This window comes from Thalassophryne amazonica, chromosome 1 (genome assembly GCF_902500255.1).
Source record: "Thalassophryne amazonica chromosome 1, fThaAma1.1, whole genome shotgun sequence".
In the NCBI taxonomy this organism is placed as follows: Eukaryota; Metazoa; Chordata; class Actinopteri; order Batrachoidiformes; family Batrachoididae; genus Thalassophryne; species Thalassophryne amazonica.
Genome location: NC_047103.1, coordinates 14,294,963 through 14,314,029, shown reverse-complemented (window position 1 = coordinate 14,314,029; position 19,067 = coordinate 14,294,963). Strand labels below are relative to the sequence as shown.

The 19,067-nt window shown below is 39.8% G+C and overlaps 1 protein-coding gene across 2 annotated transcripts in view; it reads left to right on the top strand.

Moving 5' to 3' along the window:
* Positions 1 to 19,067, top strand: part of ctnnd2a (catenin (cadherin-associated protein), delta 2a) — a 923,305-nt gene that overhangs the window by 418,538 nt on the left and 485,700 nt on the right. For both annotated transcript variants that reach the window (XM_034165435.1, XM_034165372.1), the window contains exons 4-6: positions 3,129 to 3,163; positions 3,933 to 4,037; positions 17,852 to 18,024. In XM_034165435.1, the coding sequence (XP_034021326.1) occupies positions 3,129 to 3,163; positions 3,933 to 4,037; positions 17,852 to 18,024 (313 nt within the window). The remainder of the gene's footprint in view (positions 1 to 3,128; positions 3,164 to 3,932; positions 4,038 to 17,851; positions 18,025 to 19,067) is intronic.

The following is a 19,067-nucleotide window of genomic DNA, read 5'->3' as shown; positions in this document are numbered from 1 at the left end:
TCCTGTTTGGAGTAGACTCATGGTGCAAGAGACTTTTTTGTACGTCTATGCAAGTCACACATGTACCAATTTTCATCTCCCTACGCCAAAAAAAACCCCTACGAGGAGGGGTTTTAGAAATGTTCAAGGGGGCGCTATTGAGGCACTTTGCCCCGCCCATGGGCGAGGCCCCTATGAATTGTAGGAGGTTGTTATGCTTGACCTGTGTATCAATTTTCATGATGATATGACAAAATTAAAGCCATCAAAAGGAAGAACGTAATTTCATGGCGAAGGGGCGATATTTGGTACGCCGCCACACAGAAGCCGTTACTCGTAAGTTCACAGCGATCATCGCCAACGTTCAACAACTTGTTCTGCATGTTTTAGAAGTGGAAGGAAGTTCATGGGGTTAACTATGTGACTTCAGTACCTGTTTAAGTATAATGTTCCATGGCGAAGGGTCAAAATGGCGGCGCCATAGCGGCCACACCTTTCAACATAAAGAAAAGCTTTCGATAACTTTTGGTCAGTATCATCTTTGGATGTTGTCAAAGAAATTTGAAGTGCATTGGACAAAATCCCTGGGAGGAGTTCGTTCAAATACATGTGGAAATTATGCCAAAATGAGAAGAAAATTCAAAATGGCTGACTTCCTGTTTGGAGTAGACTCATGGTGCAAGAGACTTTTTTGTACGTCTATGAAAGTCACACGTGTACCAATTTTCATCTCCCTACTCCAAAAAAAAAACCCTATGTGGAGGGGTTTTTGAAAGTTTCAAGGGGCCGCTATTGAGGCATTTTGCCCAGCCCATGGTTTGACGACCCCTAGCAGCCACACCTTTTGACTTAATTAGAATCTTTTGATAAGTTTTGATCACCATTGTGTTGTGATGATTTTGACCAAATTTGAAGACGATCGGATAAAATCCCTAGGACGAGTTCGTTCAAATGTAAGTAGTGGAAATGGCCAAAAATGGCAAAAATTTGCTCAAAATCGAAACTTAAAATCAAAATGGCCGACTTCCTGTCGATATTTCACCATGACAGTAAGAGACTTTTTCGTGCGTCCTGGCATGGTAAATATGTGTACCGAATTTCGTGAGGCTACGACGAAAAAAGCCCAATGCGGAGGGGTTTTTGAAAATGTCTAGGGGGCGCTATTTCACAATTTTTCTGCGACCATGTGCGACGCCCCCAAAATATCGAATTTCGGATCCGGCCGGACGACTTTGGAAAGTTTGGTGAGTTTTTGAGCATGGGAAGAGGCCGAAATTTCAATTTCAAGAGTGAGAATAATAATAATAATAATAATAATAAATAATAATAATAATAAACAGCACAATTACAATAGGGTCCTCGTAGGACGTTGCCTACTCGGGCCCTAATAATATCGGCTGATTTATCGGCTATGGGCAAATCAGCCAATTTATCGATTATCTGCATTTTTTTCATTCAAATATCGTTATCGGCATTGGCCTCAAAAAAATCCATATCGGTCAGACGCTATTAAAAAGTCATGCTTATGAGGCGTTAAATCAATTTGTGGGATTTTCCGAGTCATAACTATGAGAGTATGTCAAAATGCTGACCTTTTAAAAGTCATAATTATGAGATAGTGACTTTAAATATTCACTTTTTTTAAGTTACAGTTATGAGATTTTTAACATATTAACTCATGATTGAGTCACAAGGTCAAAATTTGGACTTTCTAAATTACAACAGAGTATGTCAAAACTTAGATTTAGGGTTATAATCACTGGTTGTAAAAATCAGCATTTTGACTTTAAGTCATAACTGTGAGAGCATGACAAAATGCTATTTGTAATTCATAATTATGAAGCACTAACTTGAATGTCATAATTCTGAGGGGGTTTTTTTGTACATATTTTAGTGAGATTATGATTGTGAGATATGAAATCAAAATGTTGGCTTTGTATGTCATAGTTATGAGCTATTAAACTTTTAAAGTTAGTTATATGATCCTGGGGTAATGTGGGTATGTTTGAGGGTTTTTTTTTTTCTTTTTAAAGACATGAGATATGAGATACAAAGTAAAAATCTGGACCATTTTAACTCAAATTTGTTCACAAGAACATTCTCTAAAGTATAATTTTTGTTTTGTTTTTCTTTGTTACAGCCATAAGATAAACTAAAATGTTGATATTTTTAAAGTCATATTTAAGAAATGATCATAAATCTCATTTTCTGTATCCCAGTTTGTAAGGTTATTAGTCTTAATTGTGAAAATTTACCTTATTATCAAAATTTCAAGTGATGATCAGAAATTATTCCTTTTGACCTCTCCCTTTTTGGGTCACCACAGCAGATTTGATATGGATTTGCATGTTGCTTTGGCAGACGTTTAGCACCAGGTGCCCTTCCTGATGCAGAGTGGGCAGGAGTGGTCTTGAACTGGGAACCTTCTGAAAACAAGTGCTATAACCACTTAGCCACCATGCTAACCTGAGTGACTGGTAGTTGATTTTTTTTTTTTTTTTTTAACAACTCATCTCTGATTTTGTAAGTCAAAGTGACAAGTGTAAAATTCATATTAGTACAAAAGTCATTTAAAAATTTTCCTTTAAATTGTTTTGTTCCAAAGCTCCAATATTCAATGTTAGAAATTTGAGTTTAAAATCTAACATGGCATTTGATCTCCAACTTTTGACTGTGGGAATTTTTTATTTTTTATATTTTATTTTATATTTGTCTGCTTTTCCCTTGCCAATCCAAGCTTCCAAACTGTACTTTAAAATGTTATTGACATTTATTGTTTTAAATTAATCATTCTGAGCCCTAATATGACTGAAATTACATTCAGTAATGAGCTCTGCATTTCATTTACTTGACAGAATTGAAAATAAGTCTCCAAAAAGCTGCAGATGGTAAAAGTTACAAATATTAAGTCAAGAGGTGTTTTATAAATGTTGCACAATGCCATTAGTTGAATCATTTTAAAGTAATAGGTGAATGTGACTCAACCTTGTCTCCACTCCAGGATTTTCTTTGCACTTTGTAAAGTGAATTAGACACTCTGATTCAGGTGCTATAATATGTTCTTGCTGCTATTCTGTGCCTCTTTCATATGTTATTATAGATTGTATGATGGTGATTTATTTTTTCTTCATTACCTCCTTCTATTGCAGTTCTGCAGATGAGCAGTTTCGCTGGAACGCTCAAGGTAAAGGTCACCGTCAGTGTTCGATGCCTGTGATCTTCATGGGTGCTGCTCAGTTAAACCTGCACACACACTTGTGTGCGTAACGACAAAGCCCCGTGTGTGCATGTATGTGGAGGTGTTGTTGTATCAGCATGTTCATTACCATGATGCGCTTTTTCTGCACACGCCTCAATTCATTGTGCACGTGTGTGCTGACAAACCGGCGCCTACAGTTTTAGGATGCATGCAAACCTCACTAAATGCAGAAGTACTGAGTGCATGGATTGCCGTCTCAGGTCGTCTTCCTGATTTTGACCAAGTGTGTTTCTGCAACCTTCAGAAGGAGCGAGATGAAAGGTGATTTTAACAGCGTGACATGACTAAAAGTGTGGAATAACTGCAAGTGTGTTGCTGCCATGAACCTGCATCTCTACCATCTCTACGAATTTGCCGTTTGCTCACCGTGCCTTCTGTGTAACACCTATATCTGCGGCTCATATACTCACAAACTCCCCGATGTCCTCTACACCTAACATCCAATCGACTTCACATTTCAACAACTTCATTTCCAGTCAGCCAGCTCCCAGGGCAGCTTTTTCAGGCTCTTTCCCAGCACGGAATCACCAAGTTCTACAGCTCATAACCTTGTTGTAATGTATCGGTTTTACCGCCTGCGAGAGCTGAAGATTGAGGTTACAGCCCAGACGGATCTCATTCATCCCCCTCTCCTTCTCTTCTCCTTTCACCCTTTTCTATCTCCATCTTTCTTTCCATCTCCTCGTTCCTCCAGCGGACGGACAAAAAGACATTGAGGATGAGTTGACCACCGGTTTGGAGTTGGTGGATTCGTGCATTCGCTCCCTCCAGGAATCGGGAATTCTTGACAGCTCGGACCGTAAGCCCGCTGATCGGTGTTTGTTTGTGTGTGTGGAGGTGATGAGACTTAATCATCTAAAGTGCTGATTTAAATTCCAAACACTTTCATGTTCCTGATCTTCGTCAGATTGGAGCACTAATGCAAGTAAACAAAATGCAATTCCACCCAAAAAGTCCCAGATTACAAATGGAAATTTAATAGTTCATCATTTTTGCTTTCAACGGTACATTAGATTTTCCTGAATACTTTGAAAACATCTCAGATAGAAATAAAAAACTGTTATACATGGAGAGTTTTTAATTATTTGTGGTACTGCCAGAAAGCTATGACAGGGAGAGCGCCACCTACTGGGCAGAAATGTTAAACTACAATTGGATTTGAGTGGGGACAGTATGTGACAGTTTACCTTTGCACCAGAGGTGGGACGAAGTCATCATCAAGTCACTCTCAAGTCATGAATCAGCAAGTCCCAAGTCAAGTCTCAAGTCATAATGGCCACCGATTGTTTGCAAGCTGACTTGAGACTTGACTTGGGACTTGCTGATTCATGACTTGAGAATGACTTGATAGTGACTTCGTCCCACCTCTGCTTTGCACCTATCAAGAATCAAGTTTGGTACATGTTATTTAGACAGAAAAAGCACAAAAAAAAAAACACGATGGACAGATTTTTGATGAACAAAGCCAAAATGTGATGAGATGTATTTTACATTTTGATCCATTGCCAGTATTGGCAAAGAATTGTTTTTAAAATCTAAAATTTGTAGCGTTTATATATTGTATTATGCAGTATTGTTGCCTTCACATATGAGTCTAAGATCCCACTTCCCACACTGAAAGTCGGAATTAAAAGTAAGTCACGTTGCCTGAGCGAAATGAAAACTGGTAGGCGAATGTTACGTTCTCACCTACATTAATTAGGCAAATCCTGTTTTGATTCTTTGTTCCATTGGTTAGAGGAAAAAATAGTAGGAAATATATACTCAACAAAAATATAAACGCAACACTTTTGGTTTTGCTCCCATTTTGTATGAGATGAACTCAAAGATCTAAAACTTTTTCCACATACACAATATCACCATTTCCCTCAAATATTGTTCACAAACCAGTCTAAATCTGTGATAGTGAGCACTTCTCCTTTGCTGAGATAATCCATCCCACCTCACAGGTGTGCCATACCAAGATGCTGATTAGACACCATGATTAGTGCACAGGTGTGCCTTAGACTGCCCACAATAAAAGGCCACTCTGAAAGGTGCAGTTTTGTTTTATTGGGGGGGATACCAGTCAGTATCTGGTGTGACCACCATTTGCCTCATGCAGTGCAACACATCTCCTTCGCATCATCCGTGAAGAGAACACCTCTCCAGCGTGCCAAATGCCAGCGAATGTGAGCATTTGCCCACTCAAGTCGGTTATGACGACGAACTGGAGTCAGGTCGAGACCCAAATGATGACGACGAGCATGCAGATGAGCTTCCCTGAGACAGTTTCTGACAGTTTGTGCAGAAATTCTTTGGTTATGCAAACCGATTGTTTCAGCAGCTGTCCAAGTGGCTGGTCTCAGACGATTTGGTTGGTGTGGTTACACGTGGTCTGCGGTTGTGAGGCTGGTTGGATGTACTGCCAAATTCTCTGAAACGCCTTTGGAGACGGCTTATGGTAGAGAAATGAACATTCAATACACGAGCAACAGCTCTGGTTGACATTCCTGCTGTCAGCATGCCAATTGCACACTCCCTCAAATCTTGCGACATCTGTGGCATTGTGCTGTGTGATAAAACTGCACCTTTCAGAGTGGCCTTTTATTGTGGGCAGTCTAAGGCACACCTGTGCACTAATCATGGTGTCTAATCAGCATCTTGATATGGCACACCTGTGAGGTGGGATGGATTATCTCAGCAAAGGAGAAGTGCTCACTATCACAGATTTAGACTGGTTTGTGAACAATATTTGAGAGAAATGGTGATATTGTATATGTGGACAAAGTTTTAGATCTTTGAGTTCATCTCCTACAAAATGGGAGCAAAACCAAAAGTGTTGCGTTTATATTTTTGTTGAGTACATTCAAATTAAACACAAAGCAACAGCTAACAACTGTTAAAAATACAGGATTCCATACAATCCATGACTAAATCTTTCTTCTTCTCCAAAATGTTGACAGGTTGAAAATCAAACCAAGTCATGAATTTGTATATAACAATTATCTCTAGGTTTCTGAATCAAAATTCTGACTTTAGATGGCTTTGATGAGCAAATTCTCAGTGGAAAATTTATATTTTTCATAATTAAAAGTGGAAGTCAACATGTCAGATGTGTAATGTAAATCTGCAATTTTTGGGGTGGGGCTAATATTTAAAAAAAATAAAATAAAACACAATGCTAAAGTACCCTCGGCCGTATGAGCATTGTCTTCTTTATAATTTGCAGTTGTTTGGTATCCCAGTGCAACTATGTATAATAATTATAATAATTATTTACATTAATTATTAAGAACCTATTGTCTTACTTACCTTTATTGAATTTGTACATGTTCAATAAGTCTCTCTATCAATCAATAAATATTTACATTTATGAGCTTTTGACAAGAGCCAGAGTTAGCTTTGAGTTAGCGGAATTAAGCGTGCACGTTGTAGTCTGCGAAATGTCTTGTATGTCACTCTAGAGGTGTTATCAGGTTACAAAAACAGCGTTTTCAATTTTAAAAGTGTTTATTTCCCTCTAGCTTTTACATAATATGTGACAAAGAAGATATATTTACACACAAATGAAACTGAGTTAGCTACCAGCCTGTGACGTCACCACGCTAATGTCCACTAAATGTCTAGTAAATCACTTCAGAAGTGTTATTAGGGTCCAAAGACAGTGTTTTCGATTTTAGAAGTGTTTATTTCTCACTAGCTTTTCAGAATATATGAGAAATGTTTTATATAAACACATAAATGGAGCGTTTTAGAGAGACTTGCCACTGACGTCACGGTGTAGCTCTTGGCTGTCACCTCTGCCACTCAAAACAAAAAACAGAACAGACTGAAACAGAATATGACTTTTTAACTTCTTAAAATACCTCTTAAAATAGGTCAAGGTTAGCCATCTTTGACCATAAAATTTTATTACAGAGATTAGAGCATGCCGTAGGTATTAAAGGCACTGTGCTGCAGTGGTTTGAATCATATTTATCTAATAGATTACAATTTGTTCATGTAAATGGGGAGTCTTCTTCACGGACTAAGGTTAATTATGGAGTTCCACAAGGTTCTGTGCTAGGACCGATTTTATTCACTTTATACATGCTTCCCTTAGGCAGTATTGTTAGAAAGCATTGCTTAAATTTTCATTGTTACGCAGATGATACCCAGCTTTATCTATCCATGAAGCCAGAGGACACACACCAATTAGTTAAACTGCAGGAATGTCTTTCAGACATAAAGACATGGATGACCTCTAATTTCCTGCTTTTAAATTCAGATAAAACTGAAGTTATTGTACTTGGCCCCACAAATCTTAGAAACATGGTGTCTAACCAGATCCTTACTCTGGATGGCATTACCCTGATCAGGCTGGATCAGGTGACCCTGAACCATCCCTTAGTTATGCTGCTATAGACTTAGACTGCTGGGGGGTTCCCATGATGCACTGATCTCTGCTCTGTTCCACAGCATGTCTTTTTCCTGATTTTCTCCCCTCAGCCCCAACCAGTCCCAGCAGAAGACTGCACCTCCCTGATCCTGGTTCTGCTGGAGGTTTCTTCCTGTTCAAAGGGAGTTTTTCCTTCCCAATGTCGCCAAGTGCTTGCTCATAGGGGGTCGTTTTGACCGTTGGGGTTTTTCTGTAATTATTGTATGGCTTTTGCCTTACAATATAAAGCGCCTTTGGCGATTTGGCGCTATATAAATAAAATTGATTTGATTTGATTTGAAGTTGTCCAAGGTCTGTGTCCCAAGAATGCTGCCTGTGAATTTGAAGACACTGGTAGTAAGAAGACTGCACATATGCTGAGCACAGACAGACAGACAGACGCAAAGCCTTCACAATACCTGATGGCCATATCTGATAGGCCATCGGGTAAAAATGTATTTATTTATTTATTTATTACCAACATAACTTTGGGAACCTTTGCGCTAACTCATAACATCCTGAATGAACTTCACAATAAATGCATTATAATTTGGCTGTCTGAACTGTCAGAACCTCACACTTTTTGTCAATATTTGCTTTTCTTCCCTATTAAAAACCTCCCAGACTTTGTTAGGGTCCATTTTGCAGTCTTTATTTTGCAAATCTCGGTCATACAAGCCGCCGTGGCCCAGCTTGGTAACCACTGCGCTAATGACCAGCTGTCAGGAATTTAAAGCCATTTTAAGCACAGCTGTCATTCATGGCGTTTTCCATGTGGGAAAGAACAAATCAATGGCGTGCGCGTGTCGCATGAATCAAATGTGATGTTTTTATCTGTTCTTCATTTCTTTACAAAGCCGTTTAAGAGCAAAACAATAAAAGGACGGTGAATTATTGACTTTAAGCTAAAAGGCTAATTCTTATTTAATGCATTGTTGAACATTTCTTGGCGGAGCAGACATGCTTTGTGTTTTAATCTGGAATGAAGGTGCTGTAATGAGTTGTGCAGTTGGAGTGTGACCTTTTATGCCACTTCAGCGCTCTTGTTTTGGCTGCAGCCGCCTGATTTTTACCTGCAGAGCACCAAAGACTCAAACCCGGTGAAACGACATCATTTTAAATCAATCAATCAATCAACTTTTTTCTTATATAGCGCCAAATCACAACAAACAGTTGCCCCAAATTAAGTTGAAGATCCACTCTGTGCAAAAAAACAAAAAAACAAAACAAAAAACAGATGTTCTGATCTTCTACTGAAGGGAGCAGATTTATTTTACTTGAGATGAAAGTATCAAGGAATTCTCACATTAGCAGTGTCATAGTATTTATACCCGGCGCTCCGATGCTGGTGTGATTTGACTACTGACAGGCGCTATTCATGACAATACTAATTGCAGGTAGTGTTAGCATATGTGCTCATGGTTACCAAACTGCATTTGTTGCCAACTGCAGGATAGCAGGGTAACAGCAATGATGCTAACTGTTAGGGAAGTGCTTAGCATCAAGTGCAGGTAGCAACATCCGCTTATGTATGCTTAATATGTTTTTGTAGATTGATTTTAGATTTTATTAGATTCAGATTTTATTTATTTATTTATTTATTTTGTCTCCTATTTCCTTCCTGACTTAAAAATTGTGGAAATTAGCCCTGATTGTTTAAAATAGGCACCAAAATTTGTATGCCATTGCAGTTCTACAATTTAGATTCTATCGGATTCCATGCAAGCGTAACTGAGTATTGCAGAGTACACGGGATTATGTATGATGCCACTTATACTTTTTTTTTTGTTTTTTTTTATTTCTCCGTCCATGTTTTCGCACATTTTTCTAAAAAGCTAAATGGAGCTTTCTGCTCAGCGAACAGCACGTCTCGATTGGGTCACATTTTATACAGTTGTCCATTTTCATCTACTTTACCAACACTCTGAGTCAAACCAATTATTATTTTTTTGTGGATCACAATTTATCTCACATAATATTTTAAAAGACTGAAACTTTTCCAATTGCTTGCAGTGTTCAACAACAGTACTTTAAACTCAGTTTTCTGACCCCGATTGGGATTTTATTTTCCCCTTTTTAAAAGAAATCATTGACAGTATGATATCAAGAATCAGCAATGGGAGACCACAGTTAGCCAAAGATAAACTGGTTCAGATTTGGAAAGAATTTAACAAGTGTCAAGACCACATAGCACCATATATTATGGTTTCATTGCATAACAAGTAATATGCATAAATCAGTGTTGTATAAAGTACCAGAAAATCACACTTAATTAAAAGTACAGATACCCATTAAAAAATTACTTTGGTAGAAGTTCAAGTAACCGATGGAAATGCTACTCAAGTAAAAGTCTTAAAGTATCTAGTATTTATTGTATTTAAGTATGACAAGTGTACAACTAAATGTAGTCAAGTATTGAAAGTAAAAGTACAAGTAAATGTTAATAATCAAAAATGGACTGATTTATTATTTTTTTTTATAAAAGTTTATCTAGGCTTGTAAATGACTGGTAGTATTAGTCAAAATACTGAAAATTGTGCACATCACACAAAAACACTTCAGAAACAAGGTTTCAAAACCTAAATGAGAGTAGGCTACTCACTAGGTGTTCATAGGAAAGTTATTTACTTCAATATGTATTTATTTATTTTCATTGTTACATGTTTCATTAGGTTCTTTTTGTCTCTTTCTCTAAAATTGTATTGTAACATTATTAGTCTATTATTATTGACTATTATTGTCTATTATGTAGACTATTATTGTTGTTGCTATAATATATGAATAGAAATAAATTAAAAAAATTACAATTTGACTCTTTTACGACAAAGAACACAAATCAACACAAACGTGCTGATGTGAACAGCTTAATGCTAACTTTAACATTGAAAACGCCATAGACATGCTAACGCATTAGCATCTGTCCCGTTTTTAAGTTATAAAATACATCTATCAACTGTTTCATAAGACCATAACAGGTCGGTTTAACATAAAAATATTAAATATTACTCACAGACATATGCTGATCAGGGTTTTAGCAGGGATAAAGCGAAATAAAATCCACGAATCGTAGATCGAAGCACTGCTTCGACCTGCGAATCACTGCTTCGATTAGTTCAAGGTTCAAAGCAAAGCCGCGCTGTTGAAAGGTTGATTACAGATCTGCTGCAGGTCTGTAATCAATGTAGAGAAATTAACATTTTCCTGACAAACACTCCCCAAGTGCACAACTGCAAAAAAAACCTGCAAACTGATTCCAGAAAGGGCCAAGAGGGTGTCGGTTTTCTTTGTAACCACCATCTCCACCAGGTGATTTCATTGATGAACTCATCACATCTTCTCAAAGTGATGTTAACCAGAGAAGGCTCATCATGAATATCACATCAGTATTAAAATGAAGCCATAAATGTGCACGTTTGACAACAGCTTCATGTAATGTGAGGTTGCAAACTGAAGCAAAGTTGTTTGTGACAGAATTTACACCCCCCTCCCCCCAAATGGAAAAAATACCAAATCTCACCTTGCTGCTTCACCTCAGGCAGCTTTGGTGGCTGTTAGTCACTGTGCACTTGCTTTTGCTGTCTCAGTACTGCAGCACTGTGCACCTGGCACGGTGCTATAGTTCGGACTGCGTAATGCCCCAGGTGCATTTGCATCTTTGCAGATGTGCAACTTGTTTTTGCATCTGTCATAGACAGAGACCATAAATGAATGGTATCAGCTCAAAAAGGAACCCAGCATGCGGTCTCAGCAGGCGGTTTTTGCAGCTCTGCATTCCCATTTTCACTTATTGACTGCTTGACCTTTTTGGTAGATGATGTTGCTGTAATAGATGGCATTTTAAAAGTGTTTTCCAGTGTGTGTCTACGTGGGGAATGTGTGCCATTTGCCTGATTACACAATAAACTTTACAACGTGTCACGCTCACATGCGTCTGCTTTTCAAGTTGAGCTCACTTTGGAGTAACATAATTATTGGTTTGGAATCTTTATGTCGCATTAGCTTTTTATTTATTTATTTTTTTCTGGTTTTAACGTGATGAGCATCAACATCGTGTTTCTGCACGTGAATAACTTTGAACAGCCGCGGTCGATAATGTGATTCTGATCTTTTTGTTAGCGTTGCCGTCGCTCTCATGTTATCTGATTCCACACAGACGTGTCTCATTGTGAGGTGTCCACGCTGAGCTCTTCTCCTTGGTTTGCACCTCAATGTGTGGATGCAGATAAAGTCGGCATCCTTTTTCTTTTTCTTTACTCTTTGTCTGCATGTTTTCCCCAAAATGGGAACGACTAGTTAAACAGCGGCGTGTTGCTGTCTTCACTGACAAGCTGCAGAAAATAGCAGAGCTTTTCGCTTTGGGCTGATACTGTAATTGGTAAGGTGTCACAACAAAGTCTCACACACACACACACACGCAGCATAAGTCTGCAGGCACACACACGTAAACAGAGAAAAAAGTTAATTTTCTGTAATTTGCTTGTCAAAGTAAAGACTAAGGAGCTTTAGTGCATCTTATCGTAAAAGCAACCTCTTATTTTTTCCATTTATATTATATTATGTATTTGCACGCTATGAGGAAGAAAATGATGCTTGTAATTACACAAAAGCTCCCGAAAATCATATTTTTCCACATAAAAATGACGATTATGAGGCTCAAAAGAGACAGGAATGTAATTAAAGCTTTACCAAGGAGTAATTTTTTTCCATTTCTCTGGCTCCCTCAGCAGTACACGCCATCCACCTGCCTGATGATAAACCTGTCAGGCAGAGCAAACAGACTTCACGTCACACGTAAGAGCGCCGAGGACGACGTACAGACCCGCTTTTTTGTTGTTTTTTTGCCACACAGCCCACACGATGTAACCACCGCCGAGGCTGAGGGACGATGCGTTCAGGAGCTCCCACTCAGCCTTCATAACGCAAAGTGCTGTTTAATAATTCATACAAAGCAAGGGATGAATCGAGATGAGAGAAGACAAGTCTTTTGTGCAAGCGAGAAGCAGAGGAGTTGATCGTGGTTCACAGACTCGCAGAGAAAAGAATCCTGGGGAGGAGAGCGAGGCAGCAAGCAAATAGATACGAGAGAAGAATAATAATTCTAATGTTATTTGGGGCAAAAAGAAACTAACATGGCAGTGGTCTCTGGGGAAAACACTTATTGTAGATTTTATGAGCACATGTTTGTGTTATGTTGAAATTTAAAAGTGGGGAGAAAAGGAAGAAAACTGCTTATAATATGAGCTGTAAATGAATGTTATACACTGGAAAGTTCTATTCAACTAACATCTTAATAAAATCAGAACATACAACTCCCCCCAGACACACACATCCCAAACACACAACCCTCTCACATAACCTCAAATGTACACATACATCACCACACACGTACATACACAGCTCCCTCAACACACACAAAAACCCTACACACAGCTTCCCTGCATATGCATAATCCAACACACACACAACTCCCTCACATAAAACCTCACACACACACACACACACACACACACACACACACACACACACACACACACACACACACACACACACACACACACACACAGACATCCCAAACACATGCACACATACACATGCCCCCCCCACACACACGTACAATCCCACACACAACTCCCTCACATAAAACCTCACACGCACACAAATACTCTTCACACTCCTACATAACTCTCCCCCTCCCCACATACACACATAGACCCTCCTCACCACTAAACAGCACGTCCAGAAAGTATTCACAGCACTTCACTTTTTCCACATTTTTTTATGTTACAGCCTTATTCCAAATTGGAGTAAATTCATTTTTTCACTCAAAATTCTACTCACAACACCCCATAATGACAACATAAAAAGGTTTGTTATTATTTTTGCAAATTTAATAAAAATAAAAAACTAAGAAATCACATGTACATAAGTATTCACACACTTTGCTCAATACTTTGTTGATGCTCCTTTGGCAGCAATTACACCCTCAGGTCTTCTTGAATATGATGCCACAAGCTTGGTGCACCTAACATTGGGCAGTTTGGTTCATTCCTCTTTGCAGCACCTCTCCATCAGGCTCCATCAGGTTGGAGGGGAGCGTCGGTGCACAGCCATTTTCAGATCTCTCCAGAGATGTTCAATCGAATTCAGGTCTTGGATCAGGCTGGGCCACTCAAGGACATTCACAGAGTTGTCCTGAAGCCACTCCTTTGATAGCTTGGCTGTGTGCTGAGGGTCATTGTCCTGCTGAAAGATGAACTGTCACCCCAGTCTGAGATCAAGAGCACTCTGGAGCAGGTTTCATCCAGGATGTCTCTGTACAATGCTGCATTCATCTTTCCTTCAATCTTGACTCGTCTCTCAGTTCCTGCTGCTGAAAAACATCCCCACAGCATGATGCTGCCACCACCATGCTTCACTGTAGGGATGGTGCCTGGTTTCCACCAAACATGATGCCTGGCATTCACACCAAAGAGTTCAATCTTTGTTTTATCTAGTGGTTAAAGCATTGGGCTTGAGACCAGAGGATCCTCGGTTGAAATTCCAGCCTAACCAAAAAACCACTAAGGGACCTTGAACAAGGAGGTCCTTAATCCCTTAGTTGCTCCCAGTATGTAGTGAGTACCTTGTACGGCAGCACCCTCACATCGGGGTGAATGTGAGACATTATTTGTAAAGCGCTTTGAGCGTCTGATGCAGATGGAAAAGCGCTACATAAATGCAGTCCATTTACTGAGAGTCCTTCAGGTGCCTTCTGGCAAATTCCAGGTGGACTGCCATGTGCCTTTTACTAAGTAGTGACTTCTGTCTGGCCACTCTACCATACAGGCCTGATTGGTGGATTGCAGCAGAGATGGTTGTCCTTCTGGAAGGTTATCCTCTCTCCACAGAGGAATATTGGAACTCTGACAAAGTGACCCTCAGGTTCTTGGTCGCCTCCCTGATTAAGGCCCTTTTCCTCCAATCGCTCAGTTTAGATGGGTGACCAGCTCTAGGAAACATCCTGGTGGATCCAACCTTCTTCCATTTATGGTTGATGGACGCTTCTGTGCTCATTAGAACTTTAAAAGCAGCAGAAATGTTTCTGTGCCCTTCACCAGATTTGTGCCTTGAGACAGTCCTGTCCCGGAGGTCTACAGACTATTCCCTTAACTTCATGCTTGGTTTGTGCTCTAACATGTACTGTCAACTGTGGGGCCTTATATGTAGACAGGTGTGTGTCTTTCCAAATCATGTCCAATCAACTGAATTTACTCCAGGTGGATTCCAATTAAGCTGTAGAGACATCTCAAGGATGATCAGTGGAAACAGGATGCACCTGAGCTCGATTTTGAGCTTCATGGCAAAGGCTGTGAAAATTTATGTACATTTGATTTTAGTTTATTATTATTATTATTTTTAATAAATTTTCAAAAATCTTAAACCTATTTTCACATTGTCATTATGGGATATTGTGTGTAGAATTTTGAGGGAAACAATAATTTAATCATTTTGGAATATGGCTGTAACATAAAATATGGAAAAAGTGAAGCACTGTGAATACTTTCCAGATGCACCGTGCATCTTCTCCACCCTCAGAACCCTCTCTCACACGTGCAGTCCCTCATACAAACGAGCCCCACACACAATCACAAATGCATTACCCCCCCCCCCCCCCCCCCCCCCCACACACACACACAACTGCCTCTTACACAAGATCTCTCAAGATGAAAGTATGGGTTGCAAAGTAGGTAGGTATTTGCTAGTATTTAAAAAATAGTTTAGACATAAATCTATCCACTACTCAAGCAGCCCAAACCACACATAGACTCATTATGGTTTCATGGTATAGTCCCTGAGGCCCACTGGGTGACAGTCGGCAACTTCTCATTGATGGGACACTAGTCTGATGCAGGTTACTTCCCCAGCCAAGGCTGTTACCATTTACAGTGGTGTGGACAATGCAGATTAAGTGTTTTGTGTAAAGACACAGATGGGTAGTATGACCAGGAATGAAACAGAGGTCTACATTTTGGTAACCCAGCTCCTTATCCCAGTGAACTAATTGATTTAACAGCTAACAGTTTGAACATTCCACAGTTCCAAAAATCCAAAGATTTGCTGTTCCAAAGAAAGAGCTTTATAAAGAAATACAACATTATACCACACAGATCAGGCAGGTGGCTTTACGGCACTAAAACCCGTGTGTGATGAGTGAAGGAGTGTAGGAATATTTTTGTTGTCAGAAACACACAGCACATGATCACAGCTTTGAAAAGGAAAGAAGAGTTATTGTAAAAAGAGGAAAACCATCACACTGCTGAGAGCGTCTTGCTCAGTTGTTTAAGTAGCATGAGGGAATCACACCTAGGGCTACTCGCCCTTGTCTTTCAACAAGAAAAGTCATCTGTCTCAGTCCATCCAGCTATAAATGGAAACGTGCCTTGGCTGGGGTAATAAGCTGTGATGAACTGGAGTCCCGTCACTGAGGAGTTGTAGATGCTTGTCTGCTTTATGCTCGTGTGTCACCAGCAACAATGGGATTCAAGACCTACAACCCCAAATAAAATAAAAAGTTGGTACAATATGAGAAATGGGGGGAGACAAAACACTGAGATCCTTTGACTTCTATTTCAATTCAATTCAAATTCAATTCACATTCATTGCAGACAGTATGAACCCAAGATATTTCATGTTTTGTGTGGTCAACTTCATTTCATTTCTTGATTTACATCTACTCCTGCATTTCTGGCCTGCAATACATTCCAAAAAAGGTAGAGACACTAAAGCATTTACCACTTTGTCATGTTGCCGTTCCCTCTCTTAACAGTTGAGATGCTTGGGCATTGAGGATACCAAGCAATGAAGCCTTTCAGGTGTTATTTTGTCCCATTCTTCCTGCATACTCATCTTAATGTGTGCAACAGTACAGGGTTGTATTTTAATTTCAAAATTCTCCATAGTGTCTCCAATAGGGAATGTGTGTGGAGAATGAATAATGGACTTGTTGAAGTGGGCTTGTTGCTGATAACAGTGTAGATGATGCTTTTCTCTTTTGGCCTGGAGCACACTGTGTCAATTACTTACAAAAAAATTGGAATACTGATTCTTCTGACCACTGGTCACATTTCCACTGTGTGATGGTCCAACCCATGTGCCTAAGAGCCAAAAGAGGTCGATGTCGCTTATGGATGGGATTAACATAGGGCTTCTTATTTTGCACAGTACAGGTTTATCACAATTGTGAATGTACCTCCACATTGTAGTGCTTGACAAAGGTTTCCAAAACTAATCCCTTGATTATATCAGCTATTGATGAATGATGCTTCTTGGTTGATGCAGTGTACATAAAACACATTTACTCTCCTACACAACCTGCGTTCCACTCAAACCCCACAATCTCAGCTGCAACTCCAGGGAACTGAACTGAGACCTGACCCTCCAGCTCTTTCATCTCTGTTTCTTGTTGCGCCAGAATTTTTTTCTTTAGTGCAAACTATGATTTGTGTCCACAATTTGTAATTTTTCCCCCACGTTTCCCTCCTGAAGGTAGCAGGTTTTCTTGTGCTTTCCTGAAATTTGTATTTGTCACAAGGACAAGTGAATGCAACGTATTGCATGACAAAATGAACAAACCCATTGTGTGTGGCACTGGGCTGGATTCTGGGACTCCTGCATTTTCTCACTGATGTGTAAAATGATTTTTTTTTTCCAGGGGGAAAAACAAACTCTGTAAGACACTTTTAAAAAAAATAGAAAAATCTGTTTTTTACAGGCTAAAAAAGGCAACTCGGAGAGTCTTTTAATGATTTATTAGAAACTGGGATTTCTTGAGATAAAGTCGAAATAAATGTCCTCCAAACTGACGATACAAGGAGAACGGATGTGTTTCAGGAGGAAACATTCCAAGTTGTTCCATGTTTCCTTTCACTTCTTCTCAGCTCTGGTTCTCCCCGTCTCCCTCCTCCTCCCATTCTCTCTGTTCGTCTGTTTCTCTTTCCCTCTGCTAATAAATTATGTATGCCATCTCCAACTCTGAGTGCTGCACTGCTACACTATCTGCTCCAAATTGCTGCTCTCTCTCTGTTCCCCATTTCACTCCTCTCACTCTCACATTTAACCTCTTCCTATATATTTAATATATATATACAAACACATCAACTTGCAAGCACTCCTCCACCAATCAAACACCACTTCTCTGTCTCTCTCGCTCTCTCTCTCGCTCCATCTCTCTGTAGGACCAGCTCTTCTTTCCCAGAGTTCCTTGCAGCTCAACTCCACCCCGGAGGCTTCACTCCAGTACTCTGCCAGCTACCATAGCAACCAGACCCTCGCCCTTAGCGACAGCATCTCCACAGCAACTCCTCCTCGCAGCGGGCAGGTTGGAAGAGCTGTGCACAGCTACAACCAGGTAGGAAACGCCGACGACAATAATGACGACGGCAACGATAATGACTAAACTCTCTCGTAAGTTGGGGGGGGTTAGTGTTGTGTAAACCCAAGCATGTGTTCATGCAAAACTTGCCCATCTGTTTGTACGTTTGACTAATGAGAGTGGAAAGTGTGAGAAGCTTTGCACACTTGAAGTGACTCGTCTGTGTTTATAAATGCAGCAGTTTTAGGAATATTTGTTTCAGACACCCCCCCCCACCGCTGCTCAGTTTTCACAGGCATAGTCAACGTTGTCGTCTTTTTAATCAGTTAGTCTTCAACGTGCCTCAGCAGCAGCTCCGTGTCACTCATCACACGTGTGCGTGTTTGACATCGCGGCTGAGTGCGGCGGATCCGCACACGAGTACAAATCTCGCTTTTATTGAACTCAGGGAAAAGTGGGACGCTGCTTACTCTCTGGTGGCACGGCTGAGACTTGGCTGCTGGGGACAAAATAGGTAGCGAGATCATCCTGAACTCAAAGGGAGACCATTAAACACACACAGAGGAATCTCCGCCAGTGTCACGTTTGGACTCGAGAAGCAAAAGCAGCAACAGAGTGGCAGATTAATCGCAGCGGTGCACTGATGAAGACTGAATCTCTGCTAAATTACTTTCTATCGTACAGCAGCCAATTATTTCCAAATGTCATTTCTTCATATTTATACAGCCGCAGTGCTTCATTAAAATATACTGCCGATGTCTGGGGCAAATGACCAACACGGGATCTGTGCACGTGGTGATGAACCCAAAGTCATTTTAAATTGGGTGATAGATCACAGCGCTTTCAGGATGTCTAACCTACTTTGAAAGTATGTAAAGTAAATGTGACATTTTAGGAATGAGCAAGAAGCAACTTTTAGTTTGTTCAAGTATGTCATTGGTGTTTAGGAACAACGTAAAATTTTTACCATTTTAGCATTTGCACATTTTCTGTTTTATTTGAAAAATCTGATTTAAAAAAAAAATTAGTTTTTAAAATATGTTTTAGAGCACTGAACCAACCCTGAGCCAACAGGAGCA